We start from the raw sequence: 26,042 nt of genomic DNA, 5'->3' as shown, positions 1-26,042 counted from the left end.
TTAAAAAACGGAAGATATGATTCTGTTTGAAGAATGGAAGCTAGCAGTCGTCAATTGGAGCTGACTGGTACTTTCAGACTTTGTCTGTTCAGATGACAATTAAACAGAATTTGAGTTGTGACTGGAGAATCCGGAGTTTCATGTAATAATGGCTCATGGAATAAAATGAACAGTGTATTAAGAGTGTTTTTTTTTTCTTTTTCTTTTTTGGTTCTGATTGAGTGAAATTAATGTAATAGGAGTTTTTGTTTTTGACGTTTAAAAAAAATTATGTTAACTTAAGTGGAAAATTAATTAAGAAATGCAGTTGAAGGGCATATGTACATCTATTTTTTACGATTAAAATATTTGATAGAGAGGAAGGAAAGGTAAAGTGGATGAATGTTATGTATAGAGGGCATTGGTTCAAGCCCCCTGGGTCTTTTGGAATAGAATATAAAGACATTGCATGTTGCATGGTGTTAATAGGTTAAGCTTAGGGGAACATGGAAGCATGGCAAGAAAGAAAAAATTAAAGGAAGGAATAATGATTATGTGCATGGCGAGGAGAGATTTCAGAAAGACGTTTAAAGTTAATAAAGTGGTTTATTTATTAAATCAGAGGAACGTAGATATATATATAAATTCTGTCTGGAGAATGGAGACGAAAAGTCAAATGGAACTGATCTGTGTTTTCAGACTTTGTCTGTTCAGACGATAATGGAAACAGAATTTGAGTTGTGATTGGAGAATCCGAAGTTTCATGATAATGGCTCATGGAATACAAGGACCAGTGTATTAAGAGTGCTGCTTTTTCTTTCTTTTTTTTTTGTAACGGTTGAGTGGAACTAATGTAATGGAGAATTTTTTTCGTTATATAATAATGAAAATGGTAGATGGAAAATGAATTGAGACATGCATTTGAAGGGCATATGTGTATTTACTCTTCAAGATCCAACTACCGGTATTTGATAGAGAGTAAGAGAAGGTAAAATGGATAAATTTTATGTATAGAGGGCAATTATTTTAAGCCACCTGTACTGGCAAAAGGAAAGGAATCGTGGGTTTTTTTTATCCATGTTATTCGAAGTTGGTTTTAACTTGATGGATTTTCAACCGAATCTTTCGGACTTAGAATAGGCGCCTCGGAAGGATTTAGAATAGGCAGCCTCGAAAGATGGGCGGCATGTCTAATTTTGCATACGTTGATTTTCATTTCTAATTTGCAGCTTGATTTTTCATACACTCCAAGTGGCCGACAAGGTTGGGTCTGCTTGGTAATTCTTGATTTATACAGTTTGGGTTTTCATATGTTTAGGAAAAAAAAACGGATTTGGAAGAGTACACGTTCAATGGAAATGGCACACGTATTGAGGAATTTTAGCCAATGATTCAAATAAGGAATTTGTAATTAATTATTTTGTTTGTCCTGCTTCGGCATTATGATGAAGACATTGAACTTGTGTTCATGTGTTTGGTCATGTATGTCAAGTCGCCCTCTGACTGGCTCTTTCTGCGTTGCCATGGGCAACGCGAAAGTAACCGGTCACGGAGTATGTAGAGTTAGATGAAGGTTTCCCACTTTTGGCACAGTGGGTGACAGGAATTTTTCAGGTGTGTGTGTGTCTATTTTTTTTTTTTTTTTGAATAGGTGATAAGCCTTTTATGCAATATACATGTAGACTCTATTTTGCATGTGCTCATTGTTAAAAGCATTCCAAGTGGCCACCTGCCGCTAGGGGTTTGGTTTGTTTGACAGTAACTGAATTGCATAGGATGGATTTTATAATATGTTGCGAAAAATATTTCTAAGGTTGTATGCTTAACGAAGAAAGCAGATGTATCTATAGGAATTTTGGTCGATGCTTCAAATTAGGAATTCGTAATTTGCTTTTGTCAGTTTCAGTGGTAATGAGAGCATTGAACTTGTTCTTTTTAACATTTCACGAGTTTGGTTGTGTAGGCTATGTGGCCCTCTGATTGGCTGTTTCTAGCTGTTTCTGCGTTGCCTTGCGGGGTAGCGCGGAGACAGTCAGCCATGGAATATGCAAATTGGATGAATGTTTATCATTGAAGGCATAGTGGGTGACAGGTTTAACTAGGGAGTCGACACTGAATGGTATTTCTGTTGTGTCTTTGAATAGACGTTTGGCGTCTTGGGAATATACATGTCGTTTTAAATTTGCATATGCCCTTTTTTACAGCCTGGTTTGCTTGGCAACAACGGTTTCAAAGAGGGTTTTTTTTTATGTGTTAAAGAAGAAATATCTGGAACATTATAACAATTATGTTTTGTTTATGCCAGGCTTTGTCAGTATGATGAGTGCGCTGGACTCGTTTTTTATTTTATTTTATTTTTTTAACTTTTTCCCTGAGTTTGGTCATGAAGGCCATGTAGCCATGCGTTGCCTTGGGCAGTGCGGAGACAGTCAACCACGGAATATGTAAATTGGATGAAGGTCTCCCATTGCAGGCAGAGTGGGTGACAGGTTTAACCAGGGAGTCGACTCCTAGAAAGAACTGAATGGGTTTTTGAATAGAATATGTTCAGCTGCCTAGGAAATACAGGTGTTATCCAATTTGCGCATGCTATATATATTTTTTTCTTTATGCATTTTAAGTGGCTAGCCTGGTCTGCTTGGCAACAACGGAATTATAGAGGTTACGTTTTCATAATATGTTAAAGAATTAATATCTGGAATATTATATGTTTAGTGAAGATTGTAGAGGTATTCGGGAATCTCGGTGGAATATTCAGATTAGGAATTTATGTAAATGGTTATATGAGGCTCCGGCATTATGATGAGGGCATTGGACTCTCTCTCTCTCTCTCTCTCTCTCTCTCTCTCTCTCTCTCTCTCTCTCTCTCTTCAGCTTTTTCATGAGTTTGGTCATGGCAATGCCATTTCGCCCTCTGAATGGCTGTTTCCGCGCTGCCTGGGGCATCGCGGAGGCAACCACTGACGTAGTGAGATGAGGGTTTCCCGCTTTAGGCATAATGGGGGACATGTTAACCTGACGTTTTCCTTTGTTTGTTGTGGTTTCTGTGTCGTATAGGAGTCGTTATGCTCCGAAGGAAAGATTGTAGTTTTAATTTACATAAAAATGTGATTTTCATGCTGTCAAAGTGGCCATCTGCCACTTCAGGTTTCGGTGAAGACACCGGCTTACACAGGTCGATTCGTTTGTTTTGTAAGCCATGTTGTTATTTAAATGTTTTCATGAGATTGATTCTTTAAGATATGTTTGCTCCTTTATCTGGTTGTTCCTGTGTTGCTTTGGGTAGAAAGAAAACGGCCATTTTTACTGTGGAGAGCGTTAATTTACAAGAAAGATTTATATATGGAAAAAACTAAAAACAACTCATGAATGAGGATTGTTTAAGTATATTCTGTGCTTTTAATTGCAACTTGAATGGGTATAACGGATTTAGTATGCCAAAGTTGCTGGTTTTTTTTTCCTGTGATTGTCGTTTTATATACCACATGTTCAACTAATGTTGTCGGTTTGAGTTTTGATTGTACAAGTATGTACAGAATTTGATTACATTGAAGATAGTCTTTTTTTCCGCCGCCTAGGTAAACTAAGGAATTTGTTAGTTTTTTTTTTTTTTTCTTTTCTAAAGCTTGGTTTGTGCTCAGAGTAATAGGAAGAAGAGTATTTTGTCTTTCTAATCCTTTCATGAGGATTGTCATGTATACCAAATCACCCTCTGGTAGTTGTGTCCGATTGGTGTTCGAGAATACAGAATACTTGAACTTTAATTTCTATGTATAATTGTCGGTATTTTAGTTACGGTTTTTGTAGACTAAGATCAATGAATTAAAGGACAAGTTCACCTTCATAAACATAAGGCAATCGCTTTCCTGTGGGTTGAAACTTGTCATAGAAACATACATACTTTATATATATATATATAAAGTATGTAAGTATGTATGAAGAAAGATTGCTGTAAAGAGGAGTTGGGAAGGTAAAGATGAGAGATAAAATTGTAGTACACTGTACAAAACAAGAGAGTTCTTAAAATACAACCTCTTAATACCACTGGCATCTATAGTAAAAAAAAAATAGTGGGATAATACTAGAGTCTAAAATATACACGTACTCCTCATTCTTAAACGTGGCATGTGTGAGATGGCTGTCATCCTCTTAAACTCCTGTAACGAAAGTGATACGAATGGTATCATTGATTTAATTTCTGCATAACTCCCTAAGGACCTCTCATGGCGAGATGTGTATACATTTATGGTGTTATTTTTAACATTTCTATTTTGCTTGTTCGTGAAATCAAACGTGTATATGTAGCGATAGCAAGAAACATCAGAAAAATAATATTTAAACGTTAAAGTGCAGTGGAAGTCTATCACAATTTCAGTAGAGATGTAATCTAGAAAGTGGAGAAAATGTTGTCTTCATCATGACCAACTTACAGAAAGATAGAATCATAATAACCCTTCGTGGTAAGCAAGAGGTTAAAGGGATAGTACAGTATTGGTGGAGATGAGAATAGGGCTTTTAACTTTTTGCAAGATATCAAGAAAACACTTATGATACAGTACGCAGAGCATACCATTTTAAGAGGAATTCAAAGTTTATTTGATGAAAATCGGGTTTGGAATGACTGAAACATCCAAAAACAAAGAAAAACAAAGCAATTGTAATAAAGTGTGGATCCCATACTTCATTAGAATCGCTATTTTTGGGATATCTCTACCATTTAAAAACCAATTTTCATCAAATAAACGTTGAATTCTTCATAGAATTACATGTTCTTTCATATTTCATAAGAGGTTTCTCATTATTTCACAAACCTGAAATTAGGTCTCAACCAGAACTATACGTTTCTTTTAAGCAATAATCAGTAGGCTTAATAGGTTCAGTATCAATACTATATACACTCCACAGTTATACGTCATGCAGTGAATCATGATCTATAACAGTGATCAGTTTGATAGAAAACACTACCTTGTCACAATGAGCGAGCAACAGCGACCGAGTTAACTTAGAAAATGAGGGGAACAAAAGATTTGTCCTATCTCAGACTGAACAATGTTCCTCCTGCATACTAAATGTGAATACACGATATAAAATGACCATAAACACATTACATATCAGTGTCACTGTTGCATTTTTATTAGCTTAATCAGACAACGCAGAAATGCGTATCCATTCACTATGACAAACACATTGCATACAACTTATACATACGCACATACATCAATAAACTTCCCAAATATACAGAGGTTTGCTGTTCTAAAATTACTTATCGCCTCCTGTGATATATATAAACACTTTACAAATTTAAAATCGATATCTATACACAGAAGAAAAAAAAAACTCGTTCCTGCTCTTATACATGCATGATGTATAGGCCTACAATTTCAATCCTGCTACAAATATATAAATATATATATATATATATATATATATATTACATATATATATATATATATATATATATATATATATATATATATATATATATATAAGTGTATACTACAGCAGTACTTGTTCATAAGATGGCTATAATATAGCCAAAGCGTGAGATGCGTTCTCACTCGGCTCAATGTTCGCGCAAATTTTTGTCTACCTGATTACAATATAGGTATAGTGGCAAGCTCAAGGTATAAGTTTAAGTACATTGCCTTTCATTTTAGTTTGTTATGTGTTGCGACATTTACCTGGCAATATCGGTAGTCTTCAAACATCGCATGGACGTCTTTGAATATAAGATTTGCAAAATAATACAAAACGTATGAGGTGGCTGGGTGTTGCAGTCCTTCCACCCACCCCCCCCCCCCCCCCATGTTTGCTTTAAAAAAAAATGAAACAATGTCCAGGGGCGGATCCAGGAATTCTGTAAAGGGAGGGGGGGGGCGTAACTAATATTTCTGGTGCCACTTCCAGGTTTCATTTCATTTTTTCTTTTTTGCGCCCCCCCCCCCCCTGGATCCGCCACTGATGTCGACCAAGAACTTTCTCCTGCTTGTTATGATGTGTGTGTGTGGAGGGGTGCTCCCTCGACTCCTCTTTATATAGGTCGTCCAGGTACCACCCTCCTTGGCGGATCAGATCCTCGAACAAAAATAAAACAACAAACAAAAAATCAACAAACAAACAAACAAACGTTTCTGCTACCCCTGCGTACTGCCTGTGATTATGTGATTAATAATCACACTCTCCGCATGGCTATTTAGATGTTGTTATTGTTTTGTTGCCAAAGACAACCAAAAGATGACTTCATGGTAGAGCCCTCAAGTGCATGGGCTTTTTATAGAGTTCTATTTACCCGTCAACCATGCAAGTAAAGTACCGGTATCCAAGAAATGTCCACTGGTCTATTACACTGTACCATCGAAACGAGCCGTTTATAGTTGAAACGCAAACTGCATGCCTATACCAAACAATGAGTTTAAAGAGAAGATGTAGGAATACAAGTATTCCTTGAAACAATCTTTGTATTCTTTAACACTTTACAGGAAAAGTACAGATTTTTTTTTTTTAATGGTTTGTTTATAACTGCAAGATTCTATCTCCCGTTCGAATCACGGTATTTTAGCATGACTCCGGTCCATGTCCCTTCCCGAATTTCGACAAACTGGGAGCTATGACGTACATAGAAGCAGAGCAAAGGGATTTTCGTACTTCTCATCACCATTCTTGGGATTTATCTCATCTAATCAGAAGTTCAAGCTATTTTGTTTCATAAAATGAGTTTTATTAATACACACTTACAACCTTCTCCACATGCCCATACCAACAGCTTGGTTCACATGAAATTTGGAGGAGTTCTGATGGCAAAACAACGAAGTGTCGTTACTGTAATTGTCACAATAAGGAAAACAATGAATATGTGAGAAATATAGATTGAGCAAACCCTTTCATACACATGGCAGTCATCACATTGATGGTGTCAATGGGTATGACACGTTGCTTAAGGATTTTTCATAAACCAAATGTGCTTTGCAAACCGTGCGGTGCATGCTCTTGAATCATTATTTTTCAGAATCAATCACATCTGAATTCTTATATCGCCTGCATGCATGCGCTTCGTAACAATGATAGAGGTCGATGGATACAAAATCACAAATTCATGATAAATCAGTGATATTCTTGTGTACCGTACTAAGTAAGTCCTGCATGTTTACTGAAGAATCTAAAAATATTCCCTCATCATTGCCTTGAATATATAAAAATCATCGAAAATTAGCAGCCACATTATATTGATCATGTAATTTTGCACTTAAAAATGATACACATATCAATGAACTGTCAAATCTCCCACAACATCATGCATCGTCACGCATTTCATATAGTTGTCAATGGACATCACTCGTTTCATTAAAACAGTAACCTGTTATAACATCATAATTCCTCTTATAGGTAAGCGCATAAAGGATTATGTCATTTACACCTCTATGTATAGTATCTAGACACTTATCACTTAATTGAGTTGTCTCTGTCCAAATTACCTCATTACTGATCTCCTCGATCCATTAACAAGTAAGTACTTTTGGTTTCATTTTACCGTGTTTTTTTTTTCATCAGAAGTGGTTCATGCGGTACAGACAAAGTCATGTGCATGCTGTGACAGCGAACCGACACAAGTACAAGACTCCCTGGATTGCTAAAATCTGCCCAGTTAAATACATCTACATTAAGCGTTTTATAGTTAATGCTACCGCTTTTATTGCACTTCTTCAATTTAAGAAACTCTTGAGCTTGGGACCATCCCTTCAAGTAGAGACAGCCAAAGTTTGCCTCATCCATTCTGATAGTACTGATCTCCGAGTTGTCCCAAATTTCAGATCACATGAGAAGTCTCCCGCTTTCACTTGCATTATACTCGTACTGTATGAGGGGAGGAAATCACAAAATTTTAAGGTGATTAAGGTGATGCAAGTGATGTAACTAATAAGAGATACTTGATGTATAAAATGCCAATTTCCGTATAGTCGGTGCACTTATTAACGGACAGTAAACGAAATATCGTGAAATTCGAAAATTTGACAAAGTGATAGCGCTATGAATATGGTTCTCTTTGATGTTGTCTCGTTTAGAATGATATCAACGCATTTCATTTTTGACCTGTCTGACTTGTCTGTGAATTTCCTGTACCACCATGCGATTTTGGACACTCCACCAAAATTATGATACAATCATGACATATCAAAATAACTTCCGTTATATCGCTCTTAAAAGTTGCATGTATTCAGAAACAAACAGTGATGATGGTGATTCTGCAATCATTAATTGTGGGTGGAAATTGATGTTGTTAGCTGACCCGAGTTATGACCTTTTACCTCCGAAAACCTTTTAAAGACGTCAGGTCCTTGATGGTGAATGTCTTGTGATTGATCATTATTTTTTTTTAATAGATGTATACTGACATGACATTAGGAAAGAAGATTCTTGATGAAAAGATACGGCGAGCTGACAATACAGACACCAAGACAGCACAATGGTTACATGCTCATGTATAGTGGTCTCGCTTTTCTGGTTTTTACTTGCTATTTTGCCCTTGACATGTTCGACAAAAAGACAATAACTATAAATGCACCCTGTGCACCTTCCCTTAAAGGAGTAAACAGACGTGAAGTTGATACTTACGTTTGCATTTTCATTTCCTTGGACGTGTAGCGACTCCTTGTCTTTCCGCCACAGACAGCCCAGACAGACGACTGCGAGCAAGACTACGAACAGCCCAAGAGCTAAAGCTGACCAAGGAACGTACTTTCCTACAGCCAGGGGAGCCCGAAGCTGGTTACGAATTTGTTGGGCGGCTTCCTTGGTAACTTCACTTCTCTGCGATTTCAAGTAGAAAATCCAGGATACAAATAGTTTGACAGCTGAAGTGTTGATATGTTCCATGTTCCATATTAAAAAAAATATTGTTCGGCCCCTACTATAATATTCTTATTATGCATAAACAAGGTGAAGGATGGCAATGGTTTATCTCCGTATCTCATTTACATCGAACTGGAGCATAATGGGTTTGATTGATATCACTGTTTTGTTGAAATGAAAGCTCAACATTCCATTTTCTTTTCTTTTCACATATCAGGTCGCTTCGTTTGTGTTGTTTCTTCATACAATGGAATTACTGAAAGCTAAAGAAATGTTTCAATCGAACCATGACCCATAGAAAAGTCATTTGAAACGAATCCACTCAGTAGAGAAATACATGTATCTCCGTTCTGAATGAAAAGCCAGCTAAAGTACAGGTGAACGAGAGGTGCGGACTCCGCTATGTGGTTTTAGTAATCACGATAAAAATTGTAATTAAGCCGTGGAAAGGTCTGTGTCTGTATCTATATTACGCTCTGAAAAGTGCACATTCTGTCATGTTTGTGTGTGTGTGTGTGTGTGTGGTTGGGTGGTGTGCGTGTGGGTTTCAATGAGGAAGTGTGCTAATTTATGTTTGTAACAATCTTGAGTTTAAATATGAACAATCTATTCTGTATAATATGGATGGAATGAAAGTGGACATTTAAAAAGATCGTATATAATCATTATCCTAAGAATTTACCTCGTTCATCCAAACGAGAGGTACATAGGCCTCAGGTACATGCCTATAGAAGCTAAAAAAAGACAAGAAAAAGATCAGAAAGAATATCACACACAAACGTAGATTAAAGGGATGGTACAGTTCTGGTGGAGATGAGAATTGGGCTTTTAACTTTTTGTGAGATACCAAGAAAACACTTATATACTTTGTAGTACATTACATACCATTTTAAGAAGAATTCAAAGTTTATTTGATGAAAATCTGGTTTGGGATGACTGAAACATCCAAAAACAAAGTAAAACAAAGCGATCATAATAAAGTGTGGGTCCCACACCTTAATAGAATCGCTCTTTTTTAGGATATCTCAGCCATTTCAAAACCAATTTTCATCAAATAAACGTTAAATTCCTCATAGAATTACACGCTCTTTCATATTTTATAAGAGGTTTCTCATTAGAAACCTGAAATTAGGTCTCAACCAAAACTATAGATCCCTTTAAAACGTATAAAAAAAATGTCAAAGAAACTGTAGATAATTGAAGTCACTGGTTCTCTAATACTTACATAACAAAAATCGTGAACAACAAACATAAGCATGAATTTTAAGTATAGTGAAGTAAAAGGTAACACGAAACGAAACTTAATGTTATTGCCCTCCTATCCTTCATCATACTATGCACATGCATTTATCATTGCCAAGTTTTTCACCATCATGGTCTATAAGCCTTTTTATGTTATTTACAATGATGCAGTTTTAACGTAACCCGAGCACTACTGATGACGATAATACTAACAAAATTCAAGGACCACTTCATTTGCCTGATCAGATTTCATCAACCATTGTCAACATTTCCTTCCATACACTGACGGATAGCATGACATCACAAAAAATATTTGCCTTGGCTTTGCCCGACTCTTATCTGACCAAAATCTTAACAGTATAATGCAAGTTTACGGACAAAATCGTCTCGTTTTACAATTAACATAATATACAAAGTCAAAGTCATTGTACCTCATAGGCCTATATACTCCTGCTATCTTCATTCAAAATGAAACTCACTCAATGAAATGATACGGTCGCAGATGCGTGTTTATTTGACTCCGCTTTGAGATGTTCAGTGGTGCGCCAGTATACTGAGAAAGAGAGAGAGGGGGGGGGGGGGGCAAAAGAAAGTACAGTTATGTAATTAGTAATTCTTCATACGACAAAGGAAAGATGAGGAATTTGACACCGTATACAAATACCACAAGAAAATTTCCTAATAACATCTATAGTCCACAGGATTGTGGGGATTTAAGGTTTTGCTTTCGATGGAGGTTTTGATTTTCAAGGCTATCTCTTATGACCTTTGTTTTCAATATTGGCTCTCTAATTCAAGGAAAGATAGTTTCTCTCTGTTTCAAGCATGAAAAAATTAAGCGTGTTTTTCATTTCTTTGAAAGAATGGAAACGTCCGAAACGCATTCTGTGCCATTAATTTCTTCATATCAATTCAAGAAGTAGAGCACAAGAGTAGTAATAGTGGTCATAGCCATATCAGCGGTAGTTACAGTAAAACGGGCAGTTAGACAAGTTGTAGCAATAGGTGTGTGTGAACTGCAGAAGTGGTATACATGAACTAGCTACTATATACATAGGCTATAGTAGAAGTAGGAAAAGTAAACAGCAGTTGTAAGTATACAGCGAAGTTGCATATGCGCAATGTGGGTATAAATTCGAAGTACAGTATAACTCAACATTGAATCAATATATTTATAGTGTATATAGAAAGAGAAGCAATGATAAGTAATATACAAAGGTGATAGAAGTTGTTATACATATCAAGGGAGCAGTTAACGCAAAAGTTCATGCACATACCCTATGCACCATGGAATGAAATGGTAGAAATTGTAGAAGTGGTAGTTATTCAAGTGGTACGAAAAGTGGTTCAAAGATGTTGCTATTGTGATGTTGTCAACTTGATCTGTAAACGAAAGCCAACATAATGGACAGCGGGATTTAGGTGTGTTTACAACTTACGGGTTCTACGTCTATGAATGTTTCATGTAGATCCCTATCCGGGTGAACCCCATTAACCATCTCAAGTACTTCCGGGTCAGCGTGGAGAAAATGCGGAAGCGAGAAATATATCGGTGCGCCTGAAAAGGAGAATAATGGGATCATTACAAACCAAAACCAGACAGTAGACCCTATACATACATAGATCAAGTTCTCCTTCATGTGGCATTAGACAATAGCTTTCCAGGTAATAAAGTAATGAATCATTTTGTTCGACGTTTCAGTTCTATGTATAAAACACATTTGTGATAATATGCCCTAATCTGAAAGCAAATGAGATATAGGCGTGAATGAGCAATAAAATAATGACGTATTGTCAGACTCGAAACTGTGTGTGATTGAAGAACAAAATATCTACACAGCACACTGGTACTTTATTACAAGACGTAAGCAAATGTCTGACTCTGTAAATGTGTGTGTGTGCCGGAATAACAGAACATAATATATTTGTATATCACACGCAGGAAAATAATATACGACTGTGTGTATCTGTGTATATGATTGGACAGTATATAAACCAGTTGTGTGTCACGAGAAAAGAACAATGGGAATAGACTGTAAAAATCACGACGCGGAAGAACACGAGACCACTCGCAGGACCCATGAACTTGTTTCTATTCACGCTGGTGAGGAAATAATAATGGCAAACTATACAAGGAAGAGCGTGGATCTATTCTTGACACAGAATTATTATTATGTTAAATAATACCCGGATGTTTCTTTTTTCCCCTTCATTATAGCATACTATGCACTGTTGTCTTTGTAATCATCGTTATGATACTCAAAATCGCAAAGATAACTACATACGAGTACTACAATATTTTTGCACACAAGATCTCCGCAAAGTACTGTTTCAAAATGGTATACGCACAAGACAACAGAATATCAATAACATATCTCTCTCACAAATATGATATGAAATTTCTCTAATTCGTCGTTATTTCTTTGACGAATGATAATTCATTTTATTTGTTTCTGTATAGACTAAAAGCTGAGAAAACAGGCGGGAAAAAACAGATATGGATCAGATGGACAGCAAACAGGTGCACGAACCGAATTGGCACAAGCTGATGTTGAGAAGTCCACCTGGAAGGCAATGGGTCTCATCGGGGGTGCAGAAGGCCACGTTGTCGGGATTCGCTGAGACGTTCTGGAAGACTGAAGACGGAACTGTGAAACGCCACGTTGGGTTGTCTCGGGTCACCGTTTCCTTGTGGAATGTCGTCTTCACAGATCTGCCAATTAAAGTAGACATAACTATTACGTGCAAAAGATCTGACGCAGACGTGTGTGTATGTGTGTCTGTCTTTCTGTGATTTTCACACCATTGTTCTTATTCAAACTGTTTTATATGATACAGTCAGTTATCAAAGTATTCATGCACTTATTCAGACGATGAAAACAAGATCCTCATACAAACTTCCTAGAATCATAATTAACGTCAAATATATTACAGTAACTATTGCTGCAAGCTTAAAAAAAGAACAACGCATTACCAGTCTACAGCAGCAGAGGAGGTAGGAATTATTGGCAAAACAGTACACGCTTATCCTACCATCAACATCGTAACTTTTGTCTCTTCAGCTTATCACATAATGCCGACATAAAAAAATGTAAAGATATGACCGAACACACCCGTCATAATCGAATTACACTACCAGGAAGATTCTAACAGAGGACGTCTTAATTTATGCAGTATTGTAGACCTACATGCATATGGTATTTAAAAAGGACCTCTGCGGATGTATCAAGGCTCCTTACGCGGTCTTTTCAGTACATAGGTCTACAGCGTCCGAGCACTAATTCAGGATTTCAGGGAGGGAAAATATTTTAGACCAGAAACGCCGAAATAATTGTCATAATTGCACTTATATCATAGCGATAGCGTTTGTGATATACTATTGTATTATCTAATATTATATATCAAATACAAACATGCTATCTATACAGTGAGAAAGTAATGATATAGTAACAACAGTACGAAAATAACAACATAATCAATGATATCATCATAATCATTATTATCATTATTGTTACAATATCAATAATCACTGCCACATTGTGATAATAATTACGATCGATATAAGTGGAAGTAGTAAAAAATAAATAGTAACACTACAGTGAATTATATACGCTATATTTCATTCAATTTTACCGACAAATATCCGAGACGAAGATGTACAAGCTGTCCTCTTTGGATAGAAGCTGGCCAAAGTATGTCCCGTCTGTGTGAAAGGATCATTTTAGGAAGATAAATCACGAGGGTGTAAAGGTGCGAGGTTATTATCAGCACTTACATCATTATAATAAGAACAAGCAATTTTGATACTATTGTTATCTTTATTATAATCATCATCAGTAGTACTACTTCTATATTTACTTCTATTTTCATTGATATCGTTATCATTATTGTCAAGTTATTTAATCATTATCATTGTTATAAAAAGCTTGGAAGCAACATGACGGTATTCAAATTAATGCATTTATTTCTTCCTAATGATACGCAATGTAATGTTTTCAATCGACATATTCATTGACACAATGCAACATAATAGATCACAAATTGATGTCACTTTGCATATATTAGTTGATGTTATGTGAGGCAAGTCTTGGATAAGCTTGTTTGTCTCGAACAACCTCTGTATACCAGAAGATACTTGTATACGTTTAAAAATGCCGTTAAACCGCGAATCATGAGTGGGTCTCGTTTTCACACCTGTGCCATTCAACATGTTTCCGTATTTGGTAGTCCAGTATGGAAGAGAGTCCATTCCTTTCCACGTATTGATGCTGCTTGTCTTCGTGTGGTCTTTCACCCCATCGAACACGGTATACACACCGTCATTAGAGTTGTTTCTCTGTTGGCGTAATAAACGACAACGACAAAATTGTACCCTGGACTTTACACCCCGTAGGCTGTAACTTAAAATAGACCAACAAAACAAAATTAATCAAAACAAACATTGATTTCATTAATAGCTTAAGACGGTAATTACTGATCACTTACTTGAAATTTGAAACTTAGCTTTTCTTCATATCGCGAGCTGTCACTCTACAAATTAACTTGGAATCGTTTCTGAAGTGCAGACCAATGACAAATAAAGGGTCAAGAAAATGAGAAAAAACGGGAAAAATGAATGATAATATTGAAAATAAATATATTCCTGTTAGGCCATTCCTACATAATTATTATATGTCACTTCCCTCTTGCACTCTCCTCTTTCTAGGGTCTTCTTTCACCAAACAACAGTTCTCTCAAGGACTACATACACATGGCGTTACCGCAAACTTCTCTTCCTCATTTATATCACCATGCAAACTTTCAGACAACACAAGTTAAATGACGATAATTTTGGCGCTGCTGGAATACAGAGAAAGTTTATGTCTTACGGATTGCTTCAAGATTGAATTTGTGATTTGACAATTATAATTAATATGAATACACCAAGTGATAACAATATAATGATATCAATGATGATAATGATAAGAAGAATAACTGTTTATTTATATTCCCAGACGGTGATCTACCTAAAAGGACCTGCCATTTCTATTATATAATTTAGATACTTAACGACAGCACTGTCAGGTCCCCTGTTTTGCGTTTTTGCTCTTTTTCTGTCCACTTGTGTCAATGGCAATAATATCGTCCTGAACATACATTAGGGAGCTTTAGATTTTAGACGCGCGGACGTTCAAAGGGAAAAAAACATGGTCTGAGCGAGCGCACGCTCAGACCATGTTTTTTCCCCTTTGAACGTCCGCGCGTCTAAAATCTAAAGCTCCCTATTGTCACGTACACGGCGCAATTGAACCACTGTGAATTGAACTCAGGAACTCTATAATATCTTCGCAGCCTATCGCTACTCACGGTGTTCATGGCATGCATTGGCTGAATCTTGTTACCGTGCTTAAATAAATAAATGAAATTAAATGAAAAAAAAATGAAATGGATAGAAAAATACTGAACAAGTGAGAGAGGAATATAACAAGAGAGAGAGAAAGAGATGATATGTGTATGACAGCAAGAAAGAGAAAGAGAGGAAGACAGACAGACGGGGTGGGGTTGAGTTTGAGTTGAGATATGAGATTACATTCGATACTCACATCGACGTAAATTCCGAAGTGATCTTTCGGGACCTTGTCTGGCTTTAGGATTTTGGCAACAGCGAGGAGAGGACTGAAGTAGCCCCAGATAAAGTCATGTACGGTGTGCGTACTGTGAATGTGTTTGATGAACAGCTCTGCCAGCTCATTAAACAAGTACTGTACAAGCTCCGGCATGAACTGTAACTGATCAATCACCGTCTGCGATAAAACAGAGAAACATTTTGGTCAAGTGAGACCGAAGTACCAACAAAATGTATTTGATGACTAACCCTAAAAGCTGTAATAACAAGGATCATTGTGTAAAAAGAAGAATGAAGTATACCAAGGAGGCATGTACCTCCTTGAGTATACTGAAGAAAAGCCAAACGAACTGTCCAATGGTAGTTTAAAGAACGACACTGTTCGTTTTCATTGCAACTGATTGTCAAATTGTCGTACATCGACGTAACACTGTTCGTTTTGTTTTGCTGTTGTTTTTTGTGTATGTATTTATCGTTTGACCTTAATAAGGAACCTAACCTCATGGTTGATAGAATACAGCTGATGATATGCCATTATGCCTTTGTTTTGTGTTTGTTTCCTTTGAGAGAACTCAGCAGATTCAAGAGGTACGTCAGAATATACACGTAGGCCTAAACAGTCATGTATTGTGTCACGCGCTATCAATCATACACACTCTTCACATGCTATGTTGTTAGTTGTAGGCCTATATTGATGCTGTTACCAACAACGGAATGTTGAGCGTTGTGATGTTGTCTGCCATCGGGTCATACTCCGAATCGGGATCGACGACGAACGACAGCGGCTGGACGTAAGACAGTGTCCCGTTGTCGTGCTTCACGACATCGACCTTCTCCCGTGATTCTCTGCATGACAGAGTATTGGGGGATGACAATAACTACATGCACACAGTAATTGCCACGCTAATATCTCCCCGTGATTATCAGACACAATTATCAGACTACTGACTACTGACAAATGTTATTCTTTGCTATCTATGTATCATTCCTTCAAACGCATATGTATAATTTATATTTTTTGTACATTCTGTTGAAAGAAGTGAAAATAAAACCTTTGAAATGAATTGAATTGAATTATCAGACACAGGATTAAATACACGTGATATACCATGTCAAATCAGGTAGCCATGAAGGTGAATGGAATTATCGTAATCAATAATAGTGTCGAAAGGAAAGTCCCTTGCCGTACGACAGGGGCCAGCATAATCGAAGTAGGCCCAAACATCGTGAATTATTCAGGATGTTGTTACTGTTGGCTCAAATTTTGTCAGAGCGATCAATAGAGCAGAATATGCCTACTTTATGAAGAAAAAAAAATAATTGTGCAGTTTTCGAACAGTGGTGAGTTTGGCTCGAAGTACTATACACTCTTGTACAACAGTATAAAGACAGCCAGTGTGTCCAACTTCCATTGAATCTACCTGCGTATATTTGTCATTGTGAAGTTTTTGTTTTCTAGTTTTCTTTTTTTTTCTCGATTTTTTAACGATAAAGAAACACAGCTTACGATTGCAAACTTATACCGTCATAAAAATCATAAACACAACACGATGAGTGCGTCAGCAGTAATCGACAAAATAGAAGAGAACTGAACTGCACACATTCAACATCATGGACAACGCGCGTCTATTAATGCTTGAATGTTTTGCTTTTGTTATTCCTGCACGCTTTAAATATGTAATACAGGGTACATACTTTCAGTACAAGGTACCTGCTTTCAGTATATAGTACCTGTATGTGTATGGTCCTCGCTGGGAGACGTTGGGTTTGTGACCTTTCTCAACCTCCAGTGGATTCTCTAGATGCCAAACGTAGAAGTCGAGGTGGATGTCCGCTGGAGGATTCTTCCAGTTGGCGTAACCCATGGTGCCTTTTACCAGACGAGTTTTCTAGAAGGTAGAAATACCATCGTAAGGGGAACGCCAAGAGGACGAGATAAACCATTGAAATCTTCGTCTTCAAAATGATGCCAAGGGTAGCCTATGATACCGTTTTGCAATCATTCCCTTGTCTTTCTTGGTTTTTTTTTCTGCTCTCCTTCAGCAACTCTTTTTTTTCTTTCTTTTTTTATGAAGATGACGATGATAAAGCGGAGGATGATGATGATAACAATGATGATACCAATAATAACAATGATAATAACATAGTTAAATGAGAGCAACAACGACATCAATCATAAAATCATGTAATCGTACTGATACTTGTTGTTATCACTGTTGTCATTGTTACATTTTCATTATCGTTAATAGCTATCAATATTATCTCTTTATCTCAAACATAATACAACATTGCCATGGATACGTCATGTCATCAATAAAGATTTAGTGATATGAATTTTATTGAAAATTGATGTACTTCTACACTTGATTTAATCAGATATCAATTTATAATGTGATATTTACTGACTAAGGAAATTTAATATCTCGAGAGACCTCATGACGCTTTTCACAATGTCTTGTGATTTACTTTCTGGATAACGGCCAAAATTGGTACGGTATCACGAGCCGGTGCCCATACAATACCCACTCTTACAGAAAGCTTGCCACCATTGATGAATTACAGAGCAGAAAAAAAATCCATGCTCTATCGACAAAGCTAGACATAGAATATATAGCCATGAGTAAGAGAAAGGCCACTATACTTATTCTATTTTCGACGTTGTCTTTTCGAAACTCCTCAGACGTTGCACATCTGTGTCAGTGAGCAAATTAATGTACGATAGTAATGTAGATGAATTTAATATTTAATATGAATATACTTTATTGGTATTATTGGTGGTGTCGTTGTTTTGTTTCCAGTGTTCCACGTCTTACAAGCTTGGCTTTTTAGCGAAACACTGTGTTCCGTCGTCATGATTACTTACTTCTTTGTGTTACAATGACAAAGTGTGCATTGTTCCTATTTTTAATGACATCATTCGTGCATATACTTTATATTGTATTCGAAAAAAAAAAACCTGTTTTTATCAGATGAATGAAAGACAAATCGACAACTTGTACCGCTTTGAATCATGTTTTCTTTTTCTTTTTTGATGACGGAAATAAACAAACTATTGAATTGAATTGAATTGAATTGAATTGAATTGAATTGAGTTGAATTGAATTGAATTGAATTGAATTGAATTGAATTGAATTGAATTGAATTGAATTGAATTGAATTGAATTGAACTGAACTGAATTGAATTGAATTGAATTGAATTGAATTGAGTTGAATTGAATTGAATTGAATTGAATTGAATTGAATTGAATTGAATTGAATTGAATTGAATTGACCTGAATTGAATTGAATTGCACCTTTATCACGTGACCGGCTGTATTGCCTCCATCCATGCGATCTGTTCCCTCTTGGATGAGACAGTCATATTCCAATGTCAGCTTAATCCAATATACATGTACATACAAGAACTTCTTTCAGTGTTTATGGAGTGCGGAACACATTATTCTCGAGGTGCCATTGGCATTCAAGAAACAAGTTGCTAATGGTAATTAGAGACTTACCAGATGTACAACTGAGTTGATTTATGCGTCAAGACTGCCACAAACAGTTATTTTGAAAATGTCACAGATAGAAATCAAGGCAACTGCACCCGCAAGTGATAGTTGTTGCTGTTGGGTTTTTTTTTTTGTGTTTTCATTTTGTTTGTTTAGTTTTAATCTCGTACAAGTTCGAAGGTAATTATTCAATTCAAACATTATTTTCACTTTTTTTCCCCAACATAATGTACAAAATGCTCAATCCCAGGAAGGATCAATTCCACATGCCAGCCGATTATGACAAAAACATCCGCATTACAAAAACAAAATATAAAATCATTGTTTACGTCGGCTATAAAAGTGGAACCTAAAGCTGTTTCATGGATCATGTGGTAAATTGAGGATGATGATGCAGTTTGTCTAAAATACCCTTGGTTTCCTGTTTGTGCTTATGCGGTAGAGGTTAGTGCTCGGTATCCATGTTGAATGCAATACGCTGCTATATCACTCACCTCGAGCAATAATTCGTCGAAGATGACTGGATAAAAATGCAAAAGGGCTCCACCAATCGCTGCAATGATCGCTCCTACCACACCTATGGTTGCTAGGAGACACGTCTTTGTCTTCCGTTTCATGGTGGGATAGCTTCGACTGCGATAAAAACAACAACAACAGCGTATCCATATGAATCTAATACAGCAACTGAACATCTCCTCAAAATCTAATCCAAAAGAGCATGAAAATAACATATAATATGTGGTAGTCAATGTGTTAATCACATATATACCAATGCCAGAAAAAAATAGGCGTAGCTACACTACACAACAAAATGTAATAAAATCAAACAAATCAATTTCGTCAGTTTATTCATACCCATTCCCATCCACCTATCCCGCCCCCTTTGTTAGGCACAAATTACACGGGGGTCTAAATTACTTCTTCTTTTTTTATTTCACCAAAATACAATTAAGTATGAGATAAGATTACAGCAACAACAATTTAATGTACTTACATAGCGACACACACGCACATACACATACACATAAGTATGAGATAAGATTACAGCAACAACAATGTAATGTACTTACATAACGACACACACCCACATACACATACGTTGATACGTATATACATAAAGTATACTTTTTTTCAAGTGCAGCAGTTTCTACAGATGTAAGCATGCAGTATTAATCATCTTGCCTGTGTATCCCAAACACGCTTGCCATGCTTACTGTGCGTTAGTTTTGCAACAGATTTTCAGTTTGTCATAACTGGCAGATAGGCTTATATGTTTAATGGGCTTGAAAAAAAAAAGTTCCCGAGATGGACTGCAGGGGGTCTTTAACCCGTTGAGTATACGAATCCCGAGTGGCTTATACTCGCGAGGGTGTCAATGGGAAATGCATGTTGTAGCAATTAATTATAGGAACATTACCCCAGAAAGCCATGCACGTACATTACACACAATCAGGTAGTAGATGGTAATTACAGTGATAATTAATGCCGGGGAAGGGCAGCCTGAATTAAATGAATATTATCATCACCGCATTACGCTGACCCGTGGAAGACTTTATCTATACAAAAGAGCTGACAATCACACCATCATCGATCAACTAGAACGGTTAGAGAACAATGAAGCGATAACAATGCCTGCGTCTTCTTATCGAGAGCAGAGCCCAGCACGGGCTTACTTACTCAAGGCAAGCAAGGACAATATAATACACGGTAGGCAATCAAGGGCAGAATATGACAGAATCTCAACTCACGTACGTAAAAAGATCTCACATACTAGTAATTAATTTCTGGAGAAGGGGCAACTTGTATCGACACTCTTGTGGTCCTCTCGAAAAGAGCGACAGGGAATTGGCATCAACCAGGCATATCGCGTTATGAGAAGGAAGTTAACAGCGAGGGGCTGCATGATCTGAACCAAACCAGGGAGGTGAGAGGAAACCAAACAAAGTCATGAACAGTTTCTGTCATCATCTCCATGCACTGTCCACAAAATTTGTCTAGTGCTGAATTACAATGGCGGTCTATTCATAGACAAGGATCCGGTACAGGCCTGCCCGTGGAGTTGGTTTACTCTCCCGGCCGCGGCAGGTATTAGTCTGTACCATGTGTGCCAGCTAAGCTGTGGATTCTGGCATGCGTTCTCATGTAAGGTTGTGTAGAGAGCACCCTTGCGATCCTACAATTATCCGCATGAAATCCGCTATATTATTCAAACTGTAGGGACGAACGATAGATTTGACTCCCAATTATGTTCATCTTGTCCAAGAGTAAAGACAGCATGTCATATTCAACGTTGCTGGTGGTTGTAGAATCTCATAACGTTATCTCGTGCATATTATAGCTGCTGTCATGTTGCCAGGGTTGATGTCGTCCGATACCGAAGCAACTCGTCCAAAAGATGTCACTCAAACTTTTATCGTTACCGACATTTTTAAACGTTGCTGTTATGAAGGTAATTGCTGCAGAACGTCTCCGACTGTTTGGCACACAAAATTTGGTTCCACTAGATGTGCCATTGATTCCACTGTGTGACGGCCGGACACGTCGCTGAAATGTTTTATCAATGCCGGCTACACCTGTGGTTATACCACGAGATATACATATCTTTCACCGGAGGATTAGCTGCACGTATAGTATAGGGCTTCCTATCGTCTGATCCCGTCGACAAGAGGGTGGAATAAGGGAGTTCATGGTTAGCTCATGTCTCATTTGACCCTTACACCACAGACTTTCAAATAACATGGAAAGGACCTGTGACAGAGCATTTTTTGTTGAAGCATGCCACCTTTGTAATCAATGTCAATGAAATGCGTGTGCAGCTTTTGTTAAACATTATTGATGAATCAATTTCACCTGTGCGTTCTAACGGTTACAGCTCGTTATTCCGAAGGTTCGTTATTCCGAAGGCTCTTCAGTCCGAAGATTCCTTATTCCGAAGGTTCGTTTTTCCGAATTTCATTTTCGGATGAACAAATCTTCGGAATAACGAACCTTCGGAATAACGCCACAAATGTTCGGATTAACGAACCCTTTTTCATTTTCGGATTAACGAACCTCTAGGTATAGGGAATTTGCGTTTTCGGATTAACGAACCTTCGGAATAACGAACCTTCGGAATATCGAACCTTCGGAATAACGAACAGCACCCGTTCTAACAAGGTGAAACACACAACTTAACATTCCAAATCCTCATTTGCCTGAGAATTCTTTTCGTTTGAAAGTCAATGGCAAATATGCAAACATTCTCATTTGATCTTTATTTTGCACATGCGCAAATCGCAACCGTGAACTCCCTTATAGTTTCCACTACAGATAGTTTTCTCTGGCGTCCGTTTTTCAATCTGTCTATATTTCCGTTATCCCCTTTGTTAGCCTTTTCGACAGTCGCATCTCAAGGTCACCCCCCTCTCTCTCCAAATATGAACACTGTGCAGCCGATTTCACTCATTTACCACTTATTGCTATATGTAATATCTATCTGTATACGAGGTAATAGTATGTGTGCATAAAATCACATAACATTATCATATGAGAAGGAAGAGCTGGAAACAAAAGAGAACGATTCCTTGTACCAACCGTCTGCTTAAAGCAAATGACTACAAATAATTCGAGTTAATTGTTATTATCAAAATAATTCGAAATAGTTTGATTTCGTATCAATCTCAGAAATTCTGCTTTCTTCTTTCGAATTCACTCATCTTCTCAGATGATTACTGACTTTCTTTCTGCGCCATAATAAATTTTGTTTCGGCATGTTCTCATGAACGTAAAGATGGCAAACGTTTTGTCAGCACAGATCAGGAGAGCAATCTACGCCGTTGTCGAACTAGTTTCTCACTATGTTGCTTGTGCTGCATCTCCTTTGTGCTTATCATCTGTGGAGAAATCACAATCATTCCAATGCACTCCTTCATTTCGTCTCCGTTTCAGAAAGGAAATTGGTTAATGTTTTAGAGGCGTCTATATCTCCGCGTCACCCAAAGTAATATTTTCACCTAAATATCACCTTCCATTCTGAGATTCATTCCACTCGGAGTTCTGCTTTGCAGTAGGAAGAACGTTATACCTCTGCACACCCCGCCATACAAATAAAGTTATACGATGTGTATTGTGTGGAGCACCCAAACTACGGAATTACTATACAAAAATATAATGAGAAATTCACAACTAAGATATCAAGTTTAGGTCAAATTTGAGGGCGCATCTTTTCGATCCAAGATATTCATTGCTTGTAAACCAAGCATGCAACTTGAACTCTTGTAGAATTTTCCATCTTGACTTCTGTGATGTTGTAACTGATCGCTAATTTCTTAAAAAGGTAAACTGCATATTTCTGTAATAATTTCTGACTTTATGTCCGATTTAGATGAAACTTACTATTTTGTTTGCACCTTTCAAGTCTCACGCACTACAGGCCCTTGAGGAGTAAAACTCGCTCCTCAATAAGGATCTTTTTCAATACCCCAATACCCCAAATCATATGGATTTCCAACCACGAAAAGTCACATTCCTTGGGACAATATTCATTTTCAATAAGAATAATGAAGTCAATATACGGAGTCGGCCTATATATCTGTAGGCCTATATACACTCTTACAGCTTACTACCCTGTAAAAACATCGGTGTTAGATTTAACACCATGGGTGTTAAATCTAACACCGATTAATCTTCAATAGAGGACCACACCCACAGGTGTAGAAAATGTATTGTGACGGTGTTAAAAAGTGTTCACCTGACACTTCGTGGTGTTAATTTGACACTGTAGCTAGTGATATTTTTGACACTGCGCTAGAGTTAATTCATTAATGACACCGCATGGTGTTGATTTGATATTGGTGGTGTTAATTTCAATGGTATAACACCCGTCCAGCTTCAATAGGAGACCACACCAACTGGTGTTACTGTGGTGTAAATTTGTTTACACATTTTTTCAAAAATCAAGTACTTTATCGGAAAATTCTTCATCGTCTTGTTGAAGTTCAGAATTAACAAGAAATTCAGTAACTAAGAAACTATCAAAAAACAATTTTATATTTTGAAATGACACCCGGAGGTGTTAATCTAACACCATGAATGAGCACCGGAAATTTAACACCAGCTCGGTGTTTCATATTTAACACCGGACTTTTTGCAGTGTATGCTATTAGGTTCCCGGAACCATCAGGGCGGGGTTGAGTCACCCTCGTCCCGCCCAACCCGGCCCTCCATCAGTCACCCTTCAATGTCTCGCCTATAGCTGCTCTCTGGCCTTGGAATCTCAGTGTTTGTCTGATTTAACACATTCATTCAAGCCAACTTGAAATTGAAGTGGAATTGCACTTGAACTTCAGATGACATTGAGCATCGGTGCATTTTGCATCTTTTCACTTCCCTTATCAGATGTATACAGTGTATTATCATCTCGTCGACACCGTTCATTCACACTTTGTAAAGTTAACCCAAGGTTCTCTCATACCTCCTTGGTTAACCGTACGATTATTGTATAGTGCACGTCAGTACGCAGATTATGAACGGAAAGCCGTGACACCTCCTTGTTTAGACCTGACCCGAGTGTGCCATATGTACATGAGCCGAATCTCCGAGAGCTTACTACACCTGCATGCAAAGTTGTCCCAAACTGCGGAAGTGTGTTAACAAAGGAGGTATTATTGGCGAGCATAAAGTTAACCATAGATCAGAGGCAGAACGTACCCTCACGCAGTATTATACCTATATGTATTGATAATGCAGCAGTGCACTAAAATAGTGATCGAGGTGTAAGAGGTAAAACCGTCCGAAATACACACACATTAATGGACAAGGTTGAGTATTGTTTACGGAAAACTCGCGATAATACAAACAGTGATTTTCTGATCAATTAAGTCAAATTGGTAACAGGGACATTTCCTAGTCTATTCTCTCCCCATTTCACCAAATCTCACGTACATAGAGCATACACACTGGTTGTTATCGTAGAAACAATATTTGACTCAGCTGCATGGGTTCACGATTTGATCAGGAATTATTCTGGATGGCTGTGTCCGCTATATAAGACGGAAAAGATCAAATATCAGTGGGTTCATGAATGGCGAGTAGGCTGTATTATAGTACGTGTACTTACCTATTCTGAAACACTTGGTGTTTGTAGCTCACACCAATGAGGTCTCCTTGCTCACACTCCCGTTATAATATGTTATTGTTAGTAATGCATGGTTCCAGCCTCCAGGTGAATCGCAACACTCGTATTTGAAGCACTTTTGAGCTCATTAATTTTGCCCCCTAGGTGTCGCAGCCTCGATCGAGTGATAACTGCCTGAGAGGTCGATGTCTACACTGGGCGATCTTCGACTTGTTTGGAGAGACTTGGGAATACCCAAACTACTGCGGATTGATACTGGTATCTCAGACTTGTCGAGTTTACAATAGGCGCATTAATTCGCCGGGTTGGGTTGGGTTGGGGGGGGGGGGGGCAGACAGAACCAGAAAACAGACGTGACAGAGTCATGAAGAATGGTCAGAAATATCTCTGCTCCAAATTACAACCATCAACTTGCTCGAACTGTGCAACAGAATCCAGTTTCTCAAAATGTAATTCTGAAGCATTTTCCGCGAGATAGAAAGATAGCTGTTCAAGTTAGTGCGCTTTGTAAACTTCGTCCCTAGACACACACACACACACACACACGCACACACACACACACACACACACACACAAACACACACACACACACACACACACACACACGCGCACACACACACACACACACACACACAGTGCGTAATGTGCGAGCTAGGAGTCCAAGTCACGGTTTGAGTCATCAGCATAATAATGTAGTGTGATCATGCCAAGTATAACTTACCTTAAATTAGATTGTAACTGATGGAAATAGTCGTAAATATAG

General features: G+C 37.6%; 1 protein-coding gene across 1 annotated transcript; it reads right to left on the bottom strand.

Moving 5' to 3' along the window:
• Positions 1 to 7,515: 7,515 nt before the first annotated feature.
• On the bottom strand, positions 7,516 to 25,289 carry LOC140235108 (lysosome membrane protein 2-like). Its single transcript, XM_072315145.1, has 13 exons — positions 25,262 to 25,289; positions 19,659 to 19,797; positions 17,405 to 17,562; positions 16,378 to 16,519; positions 15,651 to 15,851; positions 14,263 to 14,404; positions 13,702 to 13,771; positions 12,600 to 12,781; positions 11,508 to 11,626; positions 10,548 to 10,621; positions 9,509 to 9,560; positions 8,590 to 8,784; positions 7,516 to 7,830 (listed from the first exon to the last, which is right to left on the bottom strand). Exons 2-13 carry the CDS (start codon positions 19,779 to 19,781, stop codon positions 7,789 to 7,791), a joined length of 1,500 nt encoding a protein of 499 aa, XP_072171246.1. The 5' UTR covers positions 19,782 to 19,797; positions 25,262 to 25,289; the 3' UTR covers positions 7,516 to 7,788.
• Between the last annotated feature and the right edge of the window lie 753 nt (positions 25,290 to 26,042).

This window comes from Diadema setosum, chromosome 11, assembly GCF_964275005.1.
Source record: "Diadema setosum chromosome 11, eeDiaSeto1, whole genome shotgun sequence".
NCBI lineage: Eukaryota > Metazoa > Echinodermata > Echinoidea > Diadematoida > Diadematidae > Diadema > Diadema setosum.
The sequence above is the reverse complement of the archived record's forward strand: the minus strand, read 5'-3'. Positions and strand labels throughout refer to the sequence as shown.